This window comes from Aegilops tauschii, chromosome 6 (assembly GCF_002575655.3).
Source record: "Aegilops tauschii subsp. strangulata cultivar AL8/78 chromosome 6, Aet v6.0, whole genome shotgun sequence".
NCBI classification, from domain to species: domain Eukaryota; kingdom Viridiplantae; phylum Streptophyta; class Magnoliopsida; order Poales; family Poaceae; genus Aegilops; species Aegilops tauschii.
In genome coordinates, this window is record NC_053040.3 from 2410932 (window position 1) to 2433718 (window position 22787).

Sequence of the window (22787 nt, forward strand, 5' to 3'; positions counted from 1 at the left end):
TATTCAGGCCGTGGTGGCCCAATAGGTGGCAGCTTTTTTATTTTTTTCCAGTTTTTTTCTGCATTATTTATTTTCTTTTGTTTTTTGCTTTATTTTTTAATTCTTTTTGCTTTTAGGTCATAAAAATTATAAACTTTCTGTTAGTGCCATTAGTTTTCAAATTTGAATTCTATGAAATTTGTGTGACTCATAAGTTTGTGATTAACTTTACTATAAAAATAGTTTTTTTCAGTTTTTTTTGTTTTGTTTTTTGCATTATTTATTTTCTTTTGTTTTTTGCTTTATTTTTTAATTCTTTTTGCTTTTAGGTCAGAAAAATTATAAACTTTTTGTTAGTGCCATTAGTTTTCAAATTAGAATTCTTTGAAATTTGTGTGAATCATAAGTTTGTGATTAACTTTACTATAAAAATAGTTTTTTTCAGTTTTTTTGTTTTGTTTTTTGCATTATTTATTTTCTTTTGTTTTTTGCTTTATTTTTTAATTCTTTTTGCTTTTAGGTCAGAAAAATTATAAACTTTTTGTTAGTGCCATTAGTTTTCAAATTTGAATTCTTTGAAATTTGTGTGAATCATAGTTTGTGATTAACTTTACTATAAAAATAGTTTTTTTCAGTTTTTTTTGTTTTGTTTTTTGTATTATTTATTTTCTTTTGTTTTTTGCTTTATTTTTTAATTCTTTTTGCTTTTAGGTCAACAAAGTTATAAACTTTCTGTTAGTGCCATCAGTTTTAGAAAAAATATAAACTTTCTATTAGTGCCATTAGTTTTCAAATTTGAATAGTTAAAATTTGAATTCTTTGAAATTTGTGTGAACCACAAGTTTGTGATTAACTTTACTAAAAAAATGAGCATAGATGCGCCTATAGAGAAAATTCAACCTAAATTCATAATAAATTTCTATGAATTTCAGAGAAATTCACTATGAATTTAGGTCAAATTCCCTCTACAAGGGCATCTATTCTCACTTTGAGAGGAGCTCAACAAGGCAGAGAGGGACGGGCTTATAAACCGGTGTGAGCGCCCTTCGGTTGGCGAGGTGGGACTAAACTCTGACCGCAACAAGGACCAACCCTTTAGTCCCGGTTCGTGGCACTAACCAGTACCAATGCCCACCCTTTAGTCCCGGTTGGTGCCACCAACCGGGACCAAAGGCCGCCGCTTCCCGCCCTTTGGGCTGCTGAAAAGGGACCTTTGGTCCCGCTTGGTGGCACGAACCAGGACTAAAGGGGGCGTTGGTCCCGGTTGGTGCCACGAACTGGGACCAATGCTTCATGTATATATAGCAAACACTTACAAAATTTCAGTTTTCATCTAACAAGGAGCGAACCGGGATTAATGGTATTACGAGGGCCGAACCATGCATAAGACATTAAAGCATTTCAAATGAACTCTGAAAAAGTTGAAAGTTTGCATGATATCATAATTTCACCCACATACCATGTGCATGTACAAAACGGACAATGGTATCATACTCGTCTGTTACAAAGTTGGCATGGTATCATCATAATAGTTGCGGGAGAAAGTCTTCACTTTTTCATCGCTTGTGTCATTTGCTTATTGCGCCGTAACCATGGATAATCTTCATCGTTTATCAGGATGCTTGGGTCAGCCTTGACTTTGAAGGGAGGAATTTCATGAAACTTCTCATAATCTTCAGACATGTCTGTCTTGCCCTCCACTCCCACGATGTCCCTTTTTCCTGAAACAACTATGTGGCGCTTTGGCTCATCGTATGATGTATTCGCTTCCTTATCTTTTCTTTTCCTCGGTTTGGTAGACATGTCCTTCACATAGATAACATGTGCCACATCATTGGCTAGGACGAACGGTTCGTCGGTGTACCCAAGATTTTTCAGATCCACTGTTGTCATTCCGTACTGTGGGTCTACCTGTACCCCGCCTCCTGACAGATTGACCCATTTGAACTTAAACAAAGGGACCTTAAAATCATGTCCGTAGTCAAGTTCCCATATGTCCACTATGTAACCATAATATGTGTCCTTTCCCCTCTCGGTTGCTGCATCAAAGCGGACACCGCTGTTTTGGTTGGTGCTCTTTTGATCTTGGGCGATCGTGTAAAATGTATTCCCATTTATTTCGTATCCTTTGTAAGTCAATACAGTCGAAGATGGTCCCCTGGACAACGAGTACAGCTCATCACAAATAGTGTTGTCACCTTTGAGACGTGTTTCCAACCAACTGCCAAAAGTCCTAATGTGTTCACATGTAATCCAGTCGTCACACTGCTCCGGGTGTTTGGAGCGCAGACTGTTCTTGTGTTCATCGACATATGGGGTCACCAAGGTAGAGTTCTGTAGAACTATGTAGTGTGCTTGAGACCAAGAATGCCCGTCCCTGCATATTATTGAGTCCGCTCCTAGCGTGCCTTTTCCAGTCAGTCTCTCCTCATATCGCGATTTAGGGAGACCTATCTTCTTAAGGCCAGGAATGAAGTCAACACAAAACCCAATGACATCCTCTGTTTGATGGCCCATGGAGATGCTTCCTTCTAGCCTAGCGCGGTTACGGACATATTTCTTTAGGACTCCCATGAACCTCTCAAAGGGGAACATATTGTGTAGAAATACGGGGCCCAGAATGACAATCTCGTCGACTAGATGAACTAGGACGTGCGTCATGATATTGAAGAAGGATGGTGGGAACACCAGCTCGAAACTGACAAGACATTGCGCCACATCACTCCTTAGCCTTGGTATGATTTCTGGATTGATCACCTTCTGAGAGATTGCATTGAGGAATGCACATAGCTTCACAATGGCTAATCGGACGTTTTCCGGTAGAAGCCCCCTCAATGCAACCAGAAGCAGTTGCGTCATAATCACGTGGCAGTCATGAGACTTTAAGTTCTGGAACTTTTTCTCTGGAATATTTATTATTCCCTTTATATTCGACAAGAAGCCAGTCGGGACCTTCATACTGAGCAGGCATTCAAAAAAGATTTCCTTCTCTTCTTTGGTAAGAGCGTAGCTGGCAGGACCTTCATACTGCTTCGAAGGCATGCCGTCTTTTTCGTGCAAACGTTGCAGGTCCTCCCATGCGTCAGGTGTACCTTTTGTCTTCCCATACACGCCCAGGAAGCCTAGCAGGTTCACGCAAAGGTTCTTCGTCATGTGCATCATGTCGATTGAAGAGCGGACCTCTAGGTCTTTCCAGTAGGGTAGGTCGAAGAATATAGATTTCTTCTTCCACATGGGTGCGCGTCCCTCAGCGTCATTCGGAACAGCTAGTCCGCCGGGACCCTTTCCAAAGATTACGTGTAAATCATTGACCATAGCAAGTACGTGATCACCGGTACGCATGGCGGGCTTCTTCCGGTGATCTGCCTCGCCTTTGAAATGCTTGCCTTTCTTTCGACATTGATGGTTGGTCGGGAGAAATCGACGATGGCCCGGGTACACATTCTTCATGCATCTGTCCAGGTATATACTTTCGGTGTCATCTAAACAGTGCGTGCATGCGTGGTATCCCTTGTTTGTCTGTCCTGAAAGGTTACTGAGAGCGGGCCAATCGTTGATGGTTACAAACAGCAACGCGTGCAGGTTAAATTCCTCCTGTTTGTGCTCATCCCACGCACGTACACCGTTTCCATTCCACAGCTGTAAAAGTTCTTCAACTAATGGCCTTAGGTACACATCAATGTCGTTGCCGGGTTGCTTAGGGCCTTGGATGAGAATTGGCATCATAATGAACTTCCGCTTCATGCACATCCAAGGAGGAAGGTTATACATACATAGAGTCACGGGCCAGGTGCTGTGATTGCTGCTCTGCTCCCCGAAAGGTTAATGCCATCCGCGCTTAAAGCAAACCACACGTTTCTTGGGTCACTTGCAAACTCAGCCCAGTACTTTCTCTCGATTTTTCTCCACTGCGACCCGTCAGCGGGTGCTCTCAACTTCCCGTCTTTCTTACGGTCCTCATTGTGCCATCGCATCAACTTGGCATGCTCTTTGTTTCTGAACAGTCGTTTCAACCGTGGTATTATAGGAGCATACCACATCACCTTAGCAGGAACCCTTTTCCTGGGGGGCTCGCCGTCAACATCACCAGGGTCATCTCGTCTGATCTTATACCGCAATGCACCGCATATCGGGCATGCGTTCAGATCCTTGTATGCACCGCGGTAGAGGATGCAGTCATTAGGGCATGCATGTATCTTCTGCACCTCCAATCCTAGAGGGCATACGACCTTCTTTGCTGCGTATGTACTGTCGGGCAATTCGTTATCCTTTGGAAGCTTCTTCTTCAATATTTTCAGTAGCTTCTCAAATCCTTTGTCAGGCACAGCATTCTATGCCTTCCACTGCAGCAATTCCAGTACGGTACCGAGCTTTGTGTTGCCATCTTCGCAATTGGGGTACAACCCTTTTTTATGATCCTCTAACATGCGATCGAACTTCAGCTTCTCCTTTTGACTTTCGCATTGCGTCCTTGCATCGACAATGACCCGGCGGAGATCATCATCATCGGGCACATCGTCTGGTTCCTCTTGATCTTCAGCAGCTTCACCCGTTGCAGCATCATTGGGCACATCGTCTGGTTCCTCTTGATCTTCACCAGCTCCCCCCATTGCAGCATCACCGTATTCAGGGGGCACATAGTTGTCATCATACTCTTCTTCTTCGCCGTCTTCCATCATAACCCCTATTTCTCCGTGCCTCGTCCAAACATTATAGTGTGGCATGAAACCCTTGTAAAGCAGGTGGGTGTGAAGGATTTTCCGGTCAGAGTAAGACTTCGTATTCCCACAATTAGTGCATGGACAACACATAAAACCATTCTGCTTGTTTGCCTCAGCCGCTTCGAGAAACTCATGCACGCCCTTAATGTACTCGGAGGTGTGTCTGTCACCGTACATCCATTGCCGGTTCATCTGCGTGCATTATATATAATTAAGTGTGTCAAAAACCATTACAGAACATCATGAATAGATAATTAAGTGACCAAATTAATAGAGGTTCATCATCACATTAAAACCAAAGTACATACATAGTTCTCATCTAACAACATATAGCTCTCCAGAGCATCTAATTAATTAAACCATACATTGAAACTATGTAAAACATTTCAATGCGAAAACAAATGCGATCATAATCACAACCAAGGTAACAATTGATCCAACGGCATAATGATACCAAGCCTCGGTATGAATGGCATATTTTCTAATCTTTCTAATCTTCAAGAGCATTGCATCCATCTTGATTTTGTGATCATCGACGACATCCGCAACATGCAACTCCAATATCATCTTCTCCTCCTCAATTTTTTTTATTTTTTCCTTCAAGAAATTGTTTTCTTCTTCAACTAAATTTAACCTCTCGACAATAGGGTCGGTTGGAGTTTCCGGTTCACATACCTCCTAGATAAATAAAATCTATGTCACGTTGGTCGGCATAATGTTCATAAACAATAAATGAACCAATAGTTATAAAGATAATATATACCACATCCGAATCATAGATAGGACGAGGGCCGACGGGGGCGGATACCAAAACCATCACACTATATAAGATGCAATAATAAAAGTAAGAAAATAATACAAGTATCTAACTAAACATACAAGTAAGAATATTTTTCCTTACAGAAAGAAGATAAGAACAAGAGGCTCACCACGGTGGTGCCGGCGATGAGATCGGCGCGGGTGATCGACGGCGGTGAAGACGGGGACGGGGCGTGACGGACCGCTAAACCTAGACAAATATTGAGGAAAATGGAGCTTGGAGGTCGAGCTTGGAGAGGAGAAAGCTTAAGTAGTGTGGCTCGGGCATTCCATCGAACAACTTGTGTGCATATAGGAGGTGAGCTAGAGCACCACCAAGCCCTCTCCCCCTCGGCGGCCAGAAAAAACACAGCAGTGTGCTCTGCTCTTACGCGAGGGGGTATATATAGGCACCTCATTGGTCCCGGTTGGTGGCATGAACCGAGACTAAAGGGGAGCCTTTGGTCCCGGTTCAAGCCACCAACCGGGACCAATGGTAGTGGGCCAGGAGCCAGGGCCATTGGTCCCGGTTCGTCCCACCAACCGGGACCAAAAGGTCCAGACGAACCGGGACCAATGGCCCACGTGGCCCGGCCGGCCCCCTGGGCTCACGAACCGGGACCAATGCCCCCATGGGTCCCGGTTCTGGACTGAACCGGGACTAATGGGCTGAGCTGGCCGAACCAAAGGCCCCTTTTCTACTAGTGCAATCTCCTTGTCTTGCTAGTTACAGGATTAGACGCAAGTCATAGGGATAAAAAGTAGCAAGGTAAAACTCCCGGCTTCGCCGTAGTTTGGGTTAGGTTTTTTAGTCCTCGTAGGTACAGCGCTCGGGCGGATGATGGTGCTTTTTCTTCATGTTTGTCTTCCCAGCTTTGATCCTGCTTGGTCCCACAAGAATTGTTAGGATTCCCCCAAGTGTAAGGGTGAAGCGGAACGGAAGCAAGTATTTCCTTCAGTTGAACCAATGTTATCAATCCAGTAGGAGTCTCCCAAGCTAACAAAGTAAGCAACACAAACACACTTGTCCCCAACGCAGCAAGAGGGTTGTGAATTCCCCTGTCTTGCCAGTTACAGGATTAAACACAAGTCATACGGATAAATAGTAGCAAGGTAAAACTCCCGGCTTTGCCGTAGTTTAGGTTAGGGTTTTTTAGTCCTCGTAGGTACAACGCTCAGGCGGATGATGGCGCTTCTTCTTTGTGTTTGTCTTCCCGGCTTCGATCCTGCTTGGTCCCGCAAGAGTTGTTGTGATTCCCCCAAGTGTAAGGGTCAAGCAGAACGATAGCAAATATTTCCCTCGGTTAGAGAACCAAGATTATCAATTCAGTAGGAGTCTGCCAACCTAACAAAGTAACGAGCACAAACACACTTGTCCCCAACACAGCAAGAGGGTTGTCAATCCCCTTGTCTTGCTAGTTACAGGATTAAACGCAAGTCATAGGGATAAATAGTAACAAGGTAAAACGAGAAACAGTAGCAATAGCGTAGAAGAATTCAGTAATGGAGAATAGACCCAGGGGCATAGGTTCGCTAGTGACATATCTCTCGAAAACATGAAAATGGCATAGTAAACAAATTATAGTTGGGCAATCAACCAATTTGCAATATTTATGACTATGGTCATTCATGGCATAATCTCATATAGGCATTACATCCATGATAAGTAGACCGTTAATCCAACTACATCTACTATTAATACATCACTCCAAAACTGTTATCCAGCATGTTTGCAGGAAATAAAGTATCACAATAAGCACGATGACATAATGTAGACATGAAGAATGTTAGCACTAATCTTGACATGTGCGTGGTTCTGTTGCCAACCGAGTCCTGCGGCGCTCGTCCGAGGAGCTGGCCATGGTGTCCGGTGAGGCGGCCTGAGTTCTGGAGTGCATGGATGAGATCGTTCGCTAGATGCATGCAAATAATCAGTTCAGTGGATAAGTGTTGGACGTGCAAGTAGAAGCCGATTGCATGTAGTTAGCTGGTTAGTGGCCGGTGTGCGTGCGTGCGTGGTGGCCGCGACGTGGTAGCTAGCTAGGTGTGCATGCTAGCCTGGGTAACAAAACCCCTCTCCATGTACCGATCGAAGCACCGGTGTGTTGCCGACCAGAGTTCGAGATCAAAGAAAAAAAGGGTTGTTCGTGCGGGATGGCGTTTGTCGTCTGGAAAAATCAGTGTGCTCCTTCCTTCACCTTTGTTTGTGCGAGCGAGAGAGAGAGCTGGTCCGGGGTATGTCCCAACAAAGAAATCAATCAATATGACGAAACCCTGTTGTTTTACTTTTAGTGACAACAATACAATACGTATCTTAGCCCTTTTTGTCACTGGGTTATATCATCACAAGATTGAACCCACTACAAAGCATCACTCCCTCTAACGAGAAATAATTGAACTTGGCCAAAATTAGAGAAGTTTATGTGCATCTTTTATACAGGTCCCATCCATTTACTACAAGATGTCACATAAAAATACTACTCTGTCTGATAATGTAGTGCCTATATTTTTATTACAAAAGCCAAACTTTGAGCAAGTTCATAGAAAAAATTATCAACATCTACAATAACAACATATACAATATCAAAATATGTCTCGTGGTGTATCTAATGATATGTATTTGGTATTTCGAAATGTCGATATCTTTCTTTAACAGCATGGTCAAACTTTGCAAACCTAGACTTTGCGCATAATCTATAGGTGATATACTGTGGAATGGTTTTGGTTAAGCGTTTAGGGAGTACTGTTCTATAGTTCGAGTCTTAAAATTACATCACAGTACCATATATCTTCCAAGTTATATTATCATAAATGAAAATCAGTTTAGGGAAATGGAAATCAAATTGCTCCACTGCCCTGAATATGTGTTGGTTAAGCATATTTTAAGTAGTGATGCCTAGTTATTACTAGTTGAGGAGCTGGTTCATGTTATTGTAGGAGTTTTTGGCAGCGCAAAGTGCCTGCAGAGGCCAAGCTCCATTAAGATCTTATTTATTTTTTCACCGAAAATACCTTTTCCACATCTCAAAAAGATCTGTTTTTTTCATGTAGACATATATTTATAGTATACATATATAAAATATCATGAACATATATATTCATATGTGACGTATACAAAAAAGACAAATACTCAGATTAAAATAGGCGTTTTCTTTGTTGTATTTGGGTCAGATATTTATCTTTTTTGTGTAGCGTGCAAATAATCAAATTAGTTGATGAAATTTTATACATACTTGAAGAATATGCATATGTATTAGATTTTTTTGACACTTTTAATATATTTTGATTTTTTTATTTTACTTTTTTGCAGAACCAGCTCCATGTAGTTGGCCATTGCAACGCCACTCTCTATTTGGCAGCTTCCTTCTCCTTGGATGTGCAGTGCATACGCATGGTGCTTCATAACAATATATTATAACACGTTTGTCCTAGAGAGCGGCGATAGCGTGCTCGGGCGCGCGCGCTCCTGGTATGAGAGCGAATGGAGCAAGGTCACGTGGCTGGTGGCAGTTATGACTGATGGAAATGCAGATTCGTATTAGCGCGATAAATGGCAGATACACCGTAGTGGCACCGTATACTCGACTTGACGGAACGATGCATTGCCGTGAAGGAATTCCACCATGATGTACGGGTGGACTGGTGGTACAGGTCCTACAGAACGAGGTGTCCAACAAAGGGGTGGGGCCATTTAATTCGATACCTCAGGTTGACTGGACTTTTTTCTGTATACCCTCCCTCTGATGCTTACTGAAGAATCAATTACATTTTTATAGCTTGCCTCCTGGTCGTTAATTACATTCGGTGCAGATTCATATATAAATTTTGAAAAAATGATACGAGCCGGCCTTACAATTTGTATTTCGGGTACGTTTGATTACATTTCCAGTGTGTTCGTTAACTCTATGTTAATTCAGCTGGCACACGCTCAATACCTACCTGTCAGTAGCAAGGAAAGAAAGGAAAACCATTATACAAAAATAAAGTGATAGCCGCTGCACCACCTGGTAGTTTCTGTCAATAGTGGAGAAAGACGTTACTTATACTCTTTAGAAGAATAATTGATTTGGAACCAAAACGCTGCATCAAGGTTTGAACAAGTGTTTTTGTCTTCTTGATTTTGGTATTTTTCATTAGATTGAAAAAATTGAAGTGATATTTTATTTTGGATTCGAACTCAAGAGTGTCGCACGTGTCCGGCAGTAGCCACTGCACCACATGCTATTTCTGGTTAATGTTATGTAATGCTATATATATTTAATCCAGAAAATTGTCTTCAATCTAAAATGTGTGTTGCACGGGTTTACTGTGTGAGTGCTTCTCTCGTCACCATTTTTCCTGGTCGATAGGTTATGGAAAATTCCGTGAGCCCATTTTTTAGAAGATGCTCATATGCAGATGTTTTCACATAACAACTTTTGTCCAAGTGATAGGGTGTGAACCATAACGGCTCATATGCAAAAAAGTATTGATGGAGAGTTAACGACAATGACATAAATGTACTCAAAAGTATCTGAAACACAAGTTGTAGGATCGATTTATGTCAATTTCAAGTTTATGTATATATGTGTACATCCTATGCAAGTTTATGTATTAAAATTCTACCTAACGAGAGTGGCGTTTTGGCACATGGGAGCATATGCTCCTGGATTTTAAATTGTGTTTAAACATATTTTGAAATGTAACAAAATTCTGACAAAATGATTCTCGCGTACATCTTGACATTCTAAGTGCATACAAACTCGTTTCGTAGAAAACCAACAATTTTTGTGTCACATGCATAAAAGACAAAATTTAGTGTTGAAAAAAGGATTTTCATGAGACTTTTTTTTGTCTTTTTTACACAAGGCGTATAAAATGTCAGTTTTTCATGAAACTTGGTGTGCGCACATACAATGTTGAGATGTGCGTGTCAAATTTGTGTTCGGATTTTTTTGACATTTTGAAATATATTTTTTGATGGCAGGATCATATACTCCCATGTGCCAAAGGGAATTTCTACCTAACTAACTCCTTATTGAACAGCAGGTGAAAACAACAACGTAAAAAGGTGTAAGGGTTGTTTGGTTCCTTGCCACACTTTGCACACCTCACCTTAGACAAGTTTGACCAAATTAGGTGGGTGTTGGGTTCTAGCCACACCTAAGACAATTCTTTTATGGGTAGTAAGCCCTCCATGTCGTAGACATAAAAGGTGTGGCAACATTCCCTAAGGCAAGCCAAAATGTGGCTATGAATTTGAGCAACTTAAGTAAGGCAAGTGTGCCAAAAATAATATGGCAATATGTGGAAAAAATAGTCACAATCAAAACAGGCCAGTAATGTTTCTAGTTATTCTGCGCGGATATCTTTTTCTTGAAAATATGTTGGCGAAGACTGATATCCATGCAACGGTGAGGGAGAATGCATTCTTATGCGACGCATGGTCAGCCACAAGTACGGGGTTTGTAACCATGAAAAATAGGGCACGATATTTTGGCAACATGTGCATTATTGGTTTCATGAGTACAAGCATTACACGTCCTATAATTTAGATGTGATCCATGATCGCAATGAGAAGTCGTTGCTACATCGGTGGTACACTACTTTGAAATTCCTCATGAAGTTTTCCAACGCGATTTCACAAGTGGAAGAAGGTGGCTACTGGTCGCGATGTACTATCGGATAGAGAGCTAACCCTTCACATTTATTCACTGTTGGATAAAACTCAAAGGCCAGCCCATCTAAGAGAGCATGTGGTGATGAAGAAGGTCATAGTCAAGGAGGTAAAGTTTGAGATAAAGGTCACTTACGAGGACCAAGGAGTATGTTTGAATTTGAGATCGATGAATTTAAAAAACTTGTAGAACATCCAATGTTTTTATTTGTGATTTAAATGTATGATTAAATTGCTATTGCTCAATGACTGCATGCTGGACATTTGAATAGTTGTATTCTTCTTATTTTTTTTAAAAGAGGCGGACATTTGGAAGCGGTATATTGTCTCTCGGGTGTATATGCACACATGGGTGAACAGTAGAATAATTAAAATAGTTTTTTAAATCCTTTTCTTTTGGTGATGCGATATGCTCATGTACATGAAGTCCGTGCCAAATTTTGTAGAGTTTAGACATTTCAGTAGCTCTCAGTAAAGAAGACAAATTTCGGGCCTATGAGAAACTTTTGAAAACAAGACTTTTCGGATCTCTTTTTTTTTCATGAGCTCCTCAAATGTCATTTAGCCACGAAATTTTTCATGCACCCGGGGCACTGAATCATCCTGGATTCAAATTTTGTTCAGTTTTATTGAATTATTTTTGCTATTTTTTATTTTATTGTTCACCGGGTGCAGATGAGTTTGGGCACCAAATTAAATGTCCAGCAAACAGTTGATGTATATGGTTCAACGTCTGGGTCTACTAGCGCTATCCATTGACACATTTGAACGGTGTCTGCGGACGGACATTTAGTGTGTTCATTTTGATGGACAGCGCTTGGAGGCCTAATTATTCTCTTCTTCTTTTTTTGCGATGGAGGCCTAATTATTCATCGGCACACAAGTACATTTGTTAACATAAAGTGCTCCAGTTTCCGGATGTAATATGGCATATAAGCCAGCGCTGGGAGCTCCAGTTATCGGAATCCTCGAGGGTATATGGTCTACAGCAAATCGGCCATGCTCGTCGCGCAGCTGAAAAAATCTCTATTCTTCTTCTTTTTCCAGGAAAATCTCTACCATAGTCGCTTCCTTGGAAGTTGCATGATTTTTCTACAAATCCAGAAAATGTGGGGCTCCTTAAAATATGATTGGCGATGAGACACCATCGACGAACGACCTGCCGGGCGTCAGTCACGGATACCATTTTGACCGAACAAGCAGGCTGGTACAGGACACCGCAGCTCTCACGTACCTGGCGGAAAGCTCTGCATGTGGGTCCGCTCTTTACCTATATGGTAGGGAATACTTAATTTGCGTCTATGCTATACATCCCATAATACCTGACACATCCCGTATCCCCATGCAAACGTGCGCTTCTCGATTTCGGGAGCGAGCTCGCTCGTCCGCTCCTGTGAATTACCGGTTTGTCCTATTGGTGGTCACACGCCTTCACACACTGTAGCATTCAGTCGTCTTCATTGCTCTGCAGAGGTACTAGAGGTAGCAGTAGACCATGACCTTGACCATCAGTAACAACACCGCTCCTCCATTATTTCCTTGCTCTCAACAAGCGGAGGAAACCGCCGTTGCTCTTTCTCTTGCTGTGTGCTCCAATGCTCCATCCAAATCCAACCATGGCGCTCAACCGCCATTGCTAGCTGTGAACGATCGACCTGACCGGTGCCCGCTATTTATACGTGATCACTCCCGACACGATCTGCACCGCACCATCTCCGCTCTCGTTTCTTCTCCGTGCACCATTTCCGTCATGATCGAGAGCTTTAAAGCGATGTCGGAGAGCCTCTTGGCGGAGTATAAGCATGAGTTGACCGACTGACAAGCCCATGTTGCATGGCGGATAGAGGCCGTCTTGCCTCCGGCGACGAGTCGGCGCCCCTACCTGTGCCGGTCCATGCCGGTGTCACCATAGAGCAGGGACGGGCGCATTTTAACTCCGCGCGACGGAGCAGCCGCCGACACTGCCGATGTCTATGTTCCGGCTGGCGCCGAAGGAGCAATGATACAACCTCGCCCTTCTAGCACATCACCGGCTGCTGACGAAGGGCTAAATCTGTGACGAGTTTGCGAGCATCAAAGTCGTTGCGGCCATGGCTGCGGAGGACCTGAACTTCAATGAGGAAGAGTAGGACATGAAAGGCATCCGTGTGGAATTTTGTCTATTTTGGATCAAGCCCAATAACAGTTTCAGAAATTCCTAATAAATCCTAGAGGCTCACGCAGCCCATTCATGCAAGACAAGAGGTGGAATTATAGTTTAGTCCCACATTGCTAGTTTAGTGGGAGTTAGACCTTCTTATAAGGGAGGATGTTTCCCCACATGTATCATGAGAACAAGAGGGACATTCACGCGCGCTCCTCCTCTGCCGCCCGCCACGCCTCGCCGAGCCGATGCTAAATTTTTGCCACGCACGCTGCACCCTTCGGTTGTTGCCTGTTCGTGAGACGCACCAGAACTACTACTTTCTCTCGCCACCGGTTCCTATCACTGAGCTGCTGCTGTCTTCCTCATCCCGGCTTGCTGTGTGCACCGCGAGTCGGGACAGTAGGCCTCCGAAACCGCACCTCTTTGAGTCCTGTACGAGAGAAGGGTGATAAGGTTTTTGGGGAGCGCTCTGCGCGACTACTGACTCCTTCGTCACTCACGGACGCCCCAGACTCCGACGACGACTTCTTCCCCAATGTCGACAACCTCCTCGACGACATGGCTGGCGAGGATGTCGACCCCAAGTCTAGTGCTTCTGCTACTGTTGTCCTGTACATGTTCTTGCTCTTTCTGTTAGAGGCCCTGCCACAGTCCCTTGCTCTAGTGTTTGCTCTAGATATGTTAGTTTCTACTTCATATATGCAACTTGCTATATTGTCTGCTCTAGATATGTTTAGTTATAGTTCATATATGAAGATGCTATTTACCTTCTCTTTGTCAGATCGCATGACTTGTTTTATCACTGCTATATTAGTCATAGGTTATCTAGTAATTTTGTTAATAAAACCATTCGGTAAATTGCTCATATTTCTAACACCATGTGTGCCCAACTGTGTCCCATATCTTACTCTTCCTCGCTGACAATCCACAACTTCACTCCCCGATTGTCACGACCGGCGAAGATGCCCGACATGAGGAACAAGGACTTGGAGAACCAACAACAATGATACCGTGTCTGTTTTAGGGGTTCGTTTGGAAATATTTCTTAGGTCTCAATTGGCGATTTGGCATGATTTCTCTAGAAAAAAAAGTACTTGATTTATGCGAAACTGAAAAATACACTCAACTCAACGTGTATAGTGTGTCAGAACTCATCGTTTATCAACAACAAACCGAGTGCCCTGTCAGTAAACCCCGGTGAGTTAATGACATGACATAAGAAGGTATAGCAAAAGAGTGAATGTACCTAAAAATAACCCAACATAAATATAGTTTCAACAAAAAAAAACCTAAATACTAGTGTTATTACTAGTTGAGGAGCTGAGCTTCTTCCTGTTATTGTAGGAGTTGTATTTGGCAGCCTCCTTCCTTCTCCTTGGATGTGCAGTGCATTTTAACCCACGGTGGTTTGTAGTAATACATGTTCCGCTGCTGGTCACAGGCGTTCACACACTGTAGCAATTAGCTCGGGAAGACTCGGGCACTCGGTCGTCTCCATTGCTCCTCCATTATTGCTCTGCACTGCAAAGGTAGGTAGCAGCTGAGACTAGAGGCAAGACCGTGACCAGGGCATGCTCCTCCGTTTTTGCTCTTGCTCATCTTGCTCTGTGCTTCACACACTCCATTATTGCACAGCAGAGCATGCCCATGGGCAGCATCCAGCAGCAGTAACAACAAGGGAAGGCACCGCTCCTCCTCCATTATTGCCTTGCTCTGCAGACTCTGCTCTCAACAAGGGAAGGGAAGGGAACCACCATCGCTCTTGCTCAGCTTGCTGTGTGCTCCATCAAATCCAAAATCCAAATCTAAATCCAACCATGGGGCTCAAGAGGAAGAGTAGATCCATCGCCTTCCTCAACCGCCATTGCTAGCTGCCTGTAAGCGCTCTCTATCCTCTTCCCCTGAAATTAATGTTTTTCTGCTCCTCTTCTTGTGTTTCCATCTCTCACTGGCTCGTCTTCATCTTGTCCCAGCTAGCTGCCAGGGGATCTGGCTGGCATTTCCAGGCGGTCGCTCAACACCCTACACCGGATCTAGCTGGAGGATTTCAACAGGGGGCGGCCGGCAGACAGCAGCATTTGGATTTGGAGGCGGCCGCCCAAGTGTCTGCTCAGCTACGCTTTGCTTCTGCTTGTACTCCTACTCGGTAAGGCCTTGTTGTTGTTGCCTACTCCATCCGTCCGGAAATACTTGTCATCAAAATGGATAAAAGGCGATGTATCTAGACGTATTTTACTTCTAGATACATCTCTTTTTATCTATTTTGATGACAACTATTTTCGGATGAAGGGAGTACTAGTTATTAAATCCCCAAGTAGATAGATCTGCTCAGCTACCCATGCAGTGCACATTCTGATTCAGTCATGTACTAAGCAGTCAAATATAAATCTGTTCAATTCACGAAATTTATTAGATCCCCTAGCTAGTAGATGGATCTAATCTAGTCCCTGCAGGGATTGGGTGCCACCTTTTTGTCAAGCATTGCTGTCCACACTCAGATCCAGCGATGTACTCATCATTCAAATAGTATATATCTGTTCAAATGGCATAATTTAGTTGCTCAAAGCAGATCCAAAATACTCCCTCTGTCCGGGATTATTAGGCCCCCTTTCATTTTGAGCCAAAGTTTGACTATGAATTTAACTAATAAAATATAAACATGGAAAACCTCTTTCATTTACAGTTTTTTTGAGCAACTGTAAATGTACACTTCTAAATAAAAGTTTTATTAGTTAAATGCAAATATATACTATGAATTACAGCTTGCCACACTTCTAAATAAAATATAAACAGCTTGACATAATCACGAAAACCATACCATAGAAAACCTCTTTCAAATACAAATTCAACAATGTACTTTGGGTAGCATATACTTTACATATCTTTCAGTTAAATGCATGGTCAAACTTGGACCCAAAATACAAAGGGGCCTAATAAACCCGGACAGAGGTAATAGTATGATAACAGAAACTCAAAACATTTATGCCAAAACAGGGACATTATGGAGATCTGTCCATGTTTTGAGCTCACATTATTATTTTTAAACATGGAAATGCTCAGTTGTTAGCCTAAAATACTAGACTCTTCAGGAGTGAACGAAGTTGTAATAGGTCAAACCATTGAACTCCTATATATCAGTGCAAGCACACAAATGAACAGTGGCCAGCTCACATGTTTAATGCTACATTTTTGTGCAGTTAATGTCACTCTGAATCATGCATGTAAATTTTTGATATAGAGACATTATCCCCTTTGTACCGAAAATGCTGCATATGCTGAAACTATGAAAAGTAGAGGAAAAATATGCTTCAGGTTAACATATACTAAACTATATTTCAGCTCAACCACAACATCTTCAGGTAAGCCCCCCAACTCTCAAATAAAAGTAAATTGTAAGAACAGACATGTGGAAATATCAAACAGGGATTTAAATCACCTCTCTTTGGCCAGTCCAGAGTAAGATTAGAAGTGTGGCAAAACCAAACTATACTGTTTTAGAAGGTACTCCCTCTGTTTGACCCCAAAAAATAGTTACTCCCTCTGTTTGACCCCCCAAAAAATAGTTACTCCCTTTTTACATGGCGTCCTTGTTTCAGGTGTAACCGAACGAGGCCTAAGCAGCTATGCATCCTTGGTGTTGGAGTGGATGCATTTCTTTTCTTGTGTGTTTTCTGCGATGGAGAACAATTTGCTTTGGTCTTGTAACTTCCAATCCGTGTGTTACAGGACTGCTTCCTAGCTAAAGGATCCATACACTGAGAACGAAGATCGATCGATTCCACCATGGAGGTGGTGACCGGTGCCATGGGAAGCCTGCTCCCCAAGCTCGATGAGCTGCTCATGGGGGAGTACAAGCTGCAGAAGGGCGTCAAGGAGGACGTTGAGTCCCTCCAGAGGGAGATGAAGAGCATGAACGCTGCCCTTGTCAAGGTGGCGGAGGTGCCAAGGGACCTGCTAGACAACCAGGTCATTATCTGGGCTGACGAGCTCAGGGAGCTGTCCTACGACATGGAGGATGTCGTGGACAACTTCCTGGTGTGCGTCGAGGGATCTGAATCTGATGTCATCGCCGACTCAAACAAACTCAAATGGCTGGTAGGGAGGATGGCCAACTTGTTCACCAAAGGCAAAACTCGCCATCAGGTCGGCAATGCCATCAGGGACATCAAGAACCGCGCTCAAGAGGTGGCAGGCCGGCGTGACAGATACAGGGTCGACGATGTTGCTAATCCAGCTGGCAAACAGAACTTTGACCCTCGTGTATTGGCTTTGTACAAGCATCAGAAAGAGCTCGTTGGCATTGAAAATGCACGATACGAGCTAACCAAGAGGCTGAGAGATGGTCCCAAGCAACAGCAGCACAAGATGAAGATAGTCTCCATTGTTGGACCTGGAGGGCTTGGCAAGACTACACTTGCTAAGGCAGTGTATGATAGGATCCGAACACAGTTTGAATACACAGCTTTTGTTCCGGTGGGTCGAAACCCTGAAGTGAAGAAAGTTCTCAGGGATATCCTCTTGGAAGTTGACAAGAAGCTGGAGCGTTTTGGCGATGTAGCCATATTGGATGAAAAACAACTCATCGACAAACTCCGACAACTACTTGAGAATGGAAGGTACACAGCATTCCACCTTGATCAGGTTTATATCTCATAATATTAGAGCTGACTAATCATTCCTAATTACGGAGATATAATTTGAAAATACCATGGATAATATATGATGTGTAGAACCTAATAATGCATTAGACGTAGCGACACAATGCGCATAGCATATTAGGATGGTTTTGACTCTTATCAGCTAGGTGGTGCATCTCAGCGTCATAAGGGCATTGAATCTAACATCTGTGTTTCATCTCGTTTTGTCCAGTTTTAAATTTTGACTTGGAGAGTCTATTCATGTTTTAATGTAGTTTTAGAAGATGGACTAGATTTTACCATGTTTTCCAGCTTTAATATCATTTGGGTCCTCAACAACTACCAAACGTTCTCACAAATTCAGTTTAGAACTGGAATATAAATCCGAGTTCAAGGTAATAATTCAAACCCAAATTTAGTATATAAAGCATATTTAAATATGTTGGATGAAATTAATAAGAAATTAAGAACTACACTTTTGATGAAAGAGACTCGATCAATAAAATAGATGCATGCATTTTTCCAGTGGCTTGCTCCCTTCTTTTATTTAATTATTGTACCTGTTCTAGATTGAACTATTCCATACGTATTTATATTTCTTATCGAGGTGGCTAATGCATGACTCTTGTGTTGTCATGTGGACAGGTACTTGATTGTCATTGATGACATATGGGATTTAAAAGCATGGGAAATTATCAAATGTGCTTTGCTTGATAACAATCATGGGAGCCGAGTAATCACAACTACTCGTATTCTCAGTGTCGCCACAGAGACCGGTGATATTTACAAGCTAAAACCACTTTCTCAACATTTGTCCGAAGAATTATTGTATACAAGATTATTTGGTGGTAAAGATAAACGCCCTTTTGATCAACCATCTGAAGTATCAAACAAGATTTTACAGAAGTGTGGAGGTCTGCCATTAGCTATAATTACAATAGCTAGTTTGTTTGCTGGTAAACCTATGGAGGATTGGTCTAAAGTATTAAACTCTATTGGTTTTGGGTCTGGAGATAATAACACAGATGTAGAGAACACGAGGAAGATATTATCATTTAGTTATTATGATCTACCTTGTCGTCTAAGGTCTTGTCTGTTGCATATGAGCATATACCCAGAAGACTATTTGACCCTGAAGGACATGTTGATATGGCAGTGGGTAGCCGAAGGTTTCGTCAGTGAGGAACCAGGAGCAAGTTTATTTGAGACCGGAGAAAGATACTTTAACGAACTCCTAAATAGAAGCATGATCCAGCGGGTCAAGCATCCAGGATATTGCACAATATACGCTTGTCGTATGCATGATATTGTGCTGGATATGATTTGTTCGTTATCAAAGGAACAAAATTTTGTTACTATATTGGATAGTAACGAAGAGCACACACCTTCACAATGCAATGCCCGTAGGTTAGCTGTCCAAAAGAGAGTCGCACCTCAGAGTAACATGAGCATGCCAAAACTGAGGTCGTGTTATGCCACCATGTGTGATCCCAATGCGGTGTCATCACTTTCAAACTTTCAAGTGTTACGTGTTCTAGCCATGGAAAAGTGCAGTTTTCAGGAAGACCATCCATACCATCTTGAGCATCTTGGGAGGTTACCTCAATTGAGATACCTGAGTCTAGGGAGAACACGTATTAGTAAGCTCCCGGAAGAAATAGGAAACCTAAAGTTTCTGCAGACACTGGACTTGAACGGCACTAATATAGAAGAGTTACCACAGAGTATTGGCTTGCTAAGGAAACTCAAGTGTCTGCGTGCTGACGTGGAAGGTGTTTATATAAATGTTTCAAATTGGATAGGGAGCCTGACATCCTTGAAGGAGCTACATTTGAGTATTGTTGACAAGTCTTATATCTTAGTTAAAGAGCTTAGCAAGCTGACAGAGCTGAGGGTGCTCACCTTCGTTTGTACTTACACAGGTGTCGACGAGTGCTGGAAGAAAACTTTTGTAGACTCTGTATGCAATCTGCGAAAATTACAAATCCTACGACCAAACTTTAGCTTCACCGAGGAGCATATGATGGTGTTTGAATCGGTTCGCTGTGACTACTGGGAAGGCTATAAGCCCTCTCGGCAACTCCGTGATTTGGTCATAATAGCGGGCAGTTTCAGCAGGTTACCGGCATGGATTAATTCCGTGTGTTTCTTCCGAACCTCTCCATCCTTCAGATAAACGTGGATGATTTGGGGAAGCAGGACGTGGTGAACCTTTGGAGTTTGGCAGAGCTTACTGTCCTTGGAGGGAATTGCGTTCTGGAGGGCATATAATTCCCTAATGGTGCGTTCCCCAAGTTGAGGAAATGCACTTGGAAGGTGTCTGCGCCATTCTGGTTTCTGCAAGGATCTATGGAGAGCCTTGAAGACATTATGATCACAGTGCAAGTGTGTACCTCGAAGGATGCCAGCACTGGTTTTGACTTTATTGGTAGCCTGGGGAACCTCCCTTCGCTCAAGAGGGTAGACGCTTATATCTAGTGCAATGGTGCCTATGCTTCTGATATTGAAATGGCGCTGAGGCAAGCAATCGACACCCATCCCAACCGTCCTACCATTGATCTCCGGACATTTGGTCGAGCTCAGGTACGTATTACTGCATGGTTTTTAGTCTATCTGGTGTGTTGTTTATTCCCTGACAGCTACCAGTGTTGGCTTTTTTTAGACTGATGAAGATAATTTGGACTCGAAACAGACCGAACAAGAGGTACTACCGGCCTCGTCTTTGCGTCATACTACCACTGTTAGTACGTCTACTCAAGTAATCGACGGTGACAACGAGGACAAAAGGTTTCTTTCTCCAATGAGGTTTCTTTCTCTTTTCGGTTCCTATAACGGGCCCTCTTCATTCCAACTCTCCTCTTTGTTCTGCAGTCCCACCACGACGACGACAACCATCCTGCCCCCCACCTAACAGAAAGCAGTGTCGACGACGCTGGCACGTCTCCTCCGGTGCCCGCGCAGCGACAGACGTGGAGGCGGTGGGCGTGCTTCCCTTGCCTCAGTTTGGGCAGCAGCAGCCACAGCAGGTTCACACCAACGTGGAGCTTCAGGACAGGGGATGGATCAGGCAGCAGGGGATGACAATGAGGCCGCCCAGCCCTGAATGAATGCGTTGCTGTGCCCAATGAGCAGTTAAACTGCAAGACTACTTTTCTTAAGATTAATTTGGTGTTAAATTAAAACTGTTTGTTATTCCTGAATGATACTTGGTTTGTAATTGTAATAGGATATAAGTGAGCCAGGTTTGTCTGTGTCTATGGTCAAGATCAGGCATGGACAGCGGGTTTTCCTGGCTTTGCTAGAATCCATTTTCCTACTTGGTTAAGACTTGTTGTTTCTATTATCCTAAGTAGTGAAAAGTATCCTATTTTAGATTATCCTAAGAGCCATGTTCTTTGTTGTTCAGAAGCCAGGCTAGTGTATTATAGGATTACTAATGTTTGCAAAGCAAAAAAATGCTTCTTAATCTACTATATATAAAAAGTTAATGATGGGTTAACCAGAAAAAAGAGAATTATGCTAGAAAATCTTACAAAAATTAGAAACAGCTATCCGTCAATTACATGGACCCGTATTATTAAACACACAATCGGCGGATTAGATGTAACGCTCAGCTGAGGAAAAAACTGCAATTACGTGGGCATCCATGGGAAGTCCTCTAACCATAATTTACCATACGTGCACACCCGAAACCCTTATATTTGGAGGTTGGAAGGCCGAACCTAAGGGCCCCCATATACCGGTCAAACCTTGTCGGAGCAAACACGCCAGCGCGGAGTTTGCCGGAATCCGTCCTAAACTCGCCGGAATTCATTACCGCACACCGAAAAAGGCCGCTAGACGCCGCAATCGATCGCCGCCGGTTCGAATTGGACGAGGTCGACATCGCCGTGGCCTCCCATGACCTCAGCCTGGCCGCCGGAATCCTCCCGGCGCGGCAGGCAAAGGGGCACGGCTCGGCCGGCGCGGCTGGCAATAGAGCAAGGCGGGGACGGCGGAGGCGACGGGGCGTGGCCGGCGAGGCTGGGCGCGGCCGGCAGGGACGGGGCACGGGCGACGGGGTGCGGCCGGCGGGCGACGGAGCGCGGCCGGCAGGGACGGGGCGCGGCCGACGGTGTTGGGCACAGCCGGCGCGGCCGGCTAGGGGAAGGGGCGGCAGTGGCCGGGCTTAAGGAAGGAGCTCTTTATCCCAGTTTTACAGTTTGTTTTATAGTATCTGTTCGGCCGTAGCTAAAATGAACCCTTAAAATGCATTTTTTTCGATTCGTATCCCAGTTTTATAGTTTGCGATTTTAAGGAGTCTGCTAGAGATGCTCTTAGGGACACGATTAGTTCACTGAAGAATAGATCTGCAAGACAGAAAGCCTCGCATACCGGATGGGGCGGCCGCCGGCGACGAGGACGGCCCGCGCGGGATCAGCTCGGCGCGGCGTACGGGGAGGCGGCTGCAAACGGAGGCTCCGCCGGCTGGAACAGCCCCCGCTCGCCGCGTGGGCCTCGACCCGAGCCAGATGAGGGGAGGAGCGCCTGGGCGGATGCAGTGTTTGCCGTAGGATGCGCACATGTGGTGGCAGATGCCATCCGGTCTATTTTTAGTAGGGTTATTTGGGTAAATCCAACTCGAATTCTGACGATTCCAAGAAACGGCACTGCATATTTTGCAAGCTTTGAAACACATGACTGCAGACTTCCTCTTTCTCTCTGTCTTTTTTAACAAGGTTACTTTTTGGAGGAAATAATTATCATGCACCTCCTGCCACTAATCCACCACCACTTTATCCAATTTTGAGCAGGAATACGAGACGCGAGACATTGAATGCCAAATTTGTAGTTGTTTAATGTTACATATA

The 22787-nt window shown here is 43.6% G+C and overlaps 2 protein-coding genes across 4 annotated transcripts in view; one reads left to right on the top strand and one right to left on the bottom strand.

Annotated features, from left to right (window-relative positions):
* The window catches only part of LOC109756710 (FAM10 family protein At4g22670), a 153863-nt gene that overhangs the window by 23428 nt on the left and 107648 nt on the right, over window positions 1–22787 (bottom strand). The window lies entirely within an intron of this gene.
* Window positions 14813–21314, top strand: LOC109756690 (disease resistance protein RGA5-like). 3 transcript variants are annotated; one of them, XM_073500753.1, is made up of 6 exons: window positions 14813–15177; window positions 15274–15446; window positions 17027–17916; window positions 18583–20520; window positions 20600–20724; window positions 20809–21314. In XM_073500753.1, the coding sequence occupies exons 3-4, from the start codon at window positions 17084–17086 to the stop codon at window positions 20111–20113; spliced, it is 2364 nt and encodes a 787-aa protein (XP_073356854.1). In that variant the 5' UTR covers window positions 14813–15177; window positions 15274–15446; window positions 17027–17083; the 3' UTR covers window positions 20114–20520; window positions 20600–20724; window positions 20809–21314. The 3 variants fall into 3 exon arrangements, with proteins under 3 accessions (XP_073356854.1, XP_073356853.1, XP_073356855.1); XM_073500752.1 differs by having other exon boundaries at window positions 14816–15177; window positions 20600–21314; XM_073500754.1 differs by having other exon boundaries at window positions 14827–15177; window positions 20630–21314.

Bases quoted from the DNA above. Each gene is read 5' to 3' on its own strand.
- LOC109756690 (XM_073500753.1), top strand. From the start codon at position 17,084: ATGGAGGTGGTGACCGGTGCCATGGGAAGCCTGCTCCCCAAGCTCGAT. The intron at 17,917-18,582 runs GTACACAGCATT...TCATGTGGACAG, and splicing joins CAACTACTTGAGAATGGAAG to GTACTTGATTGTCATTGATG.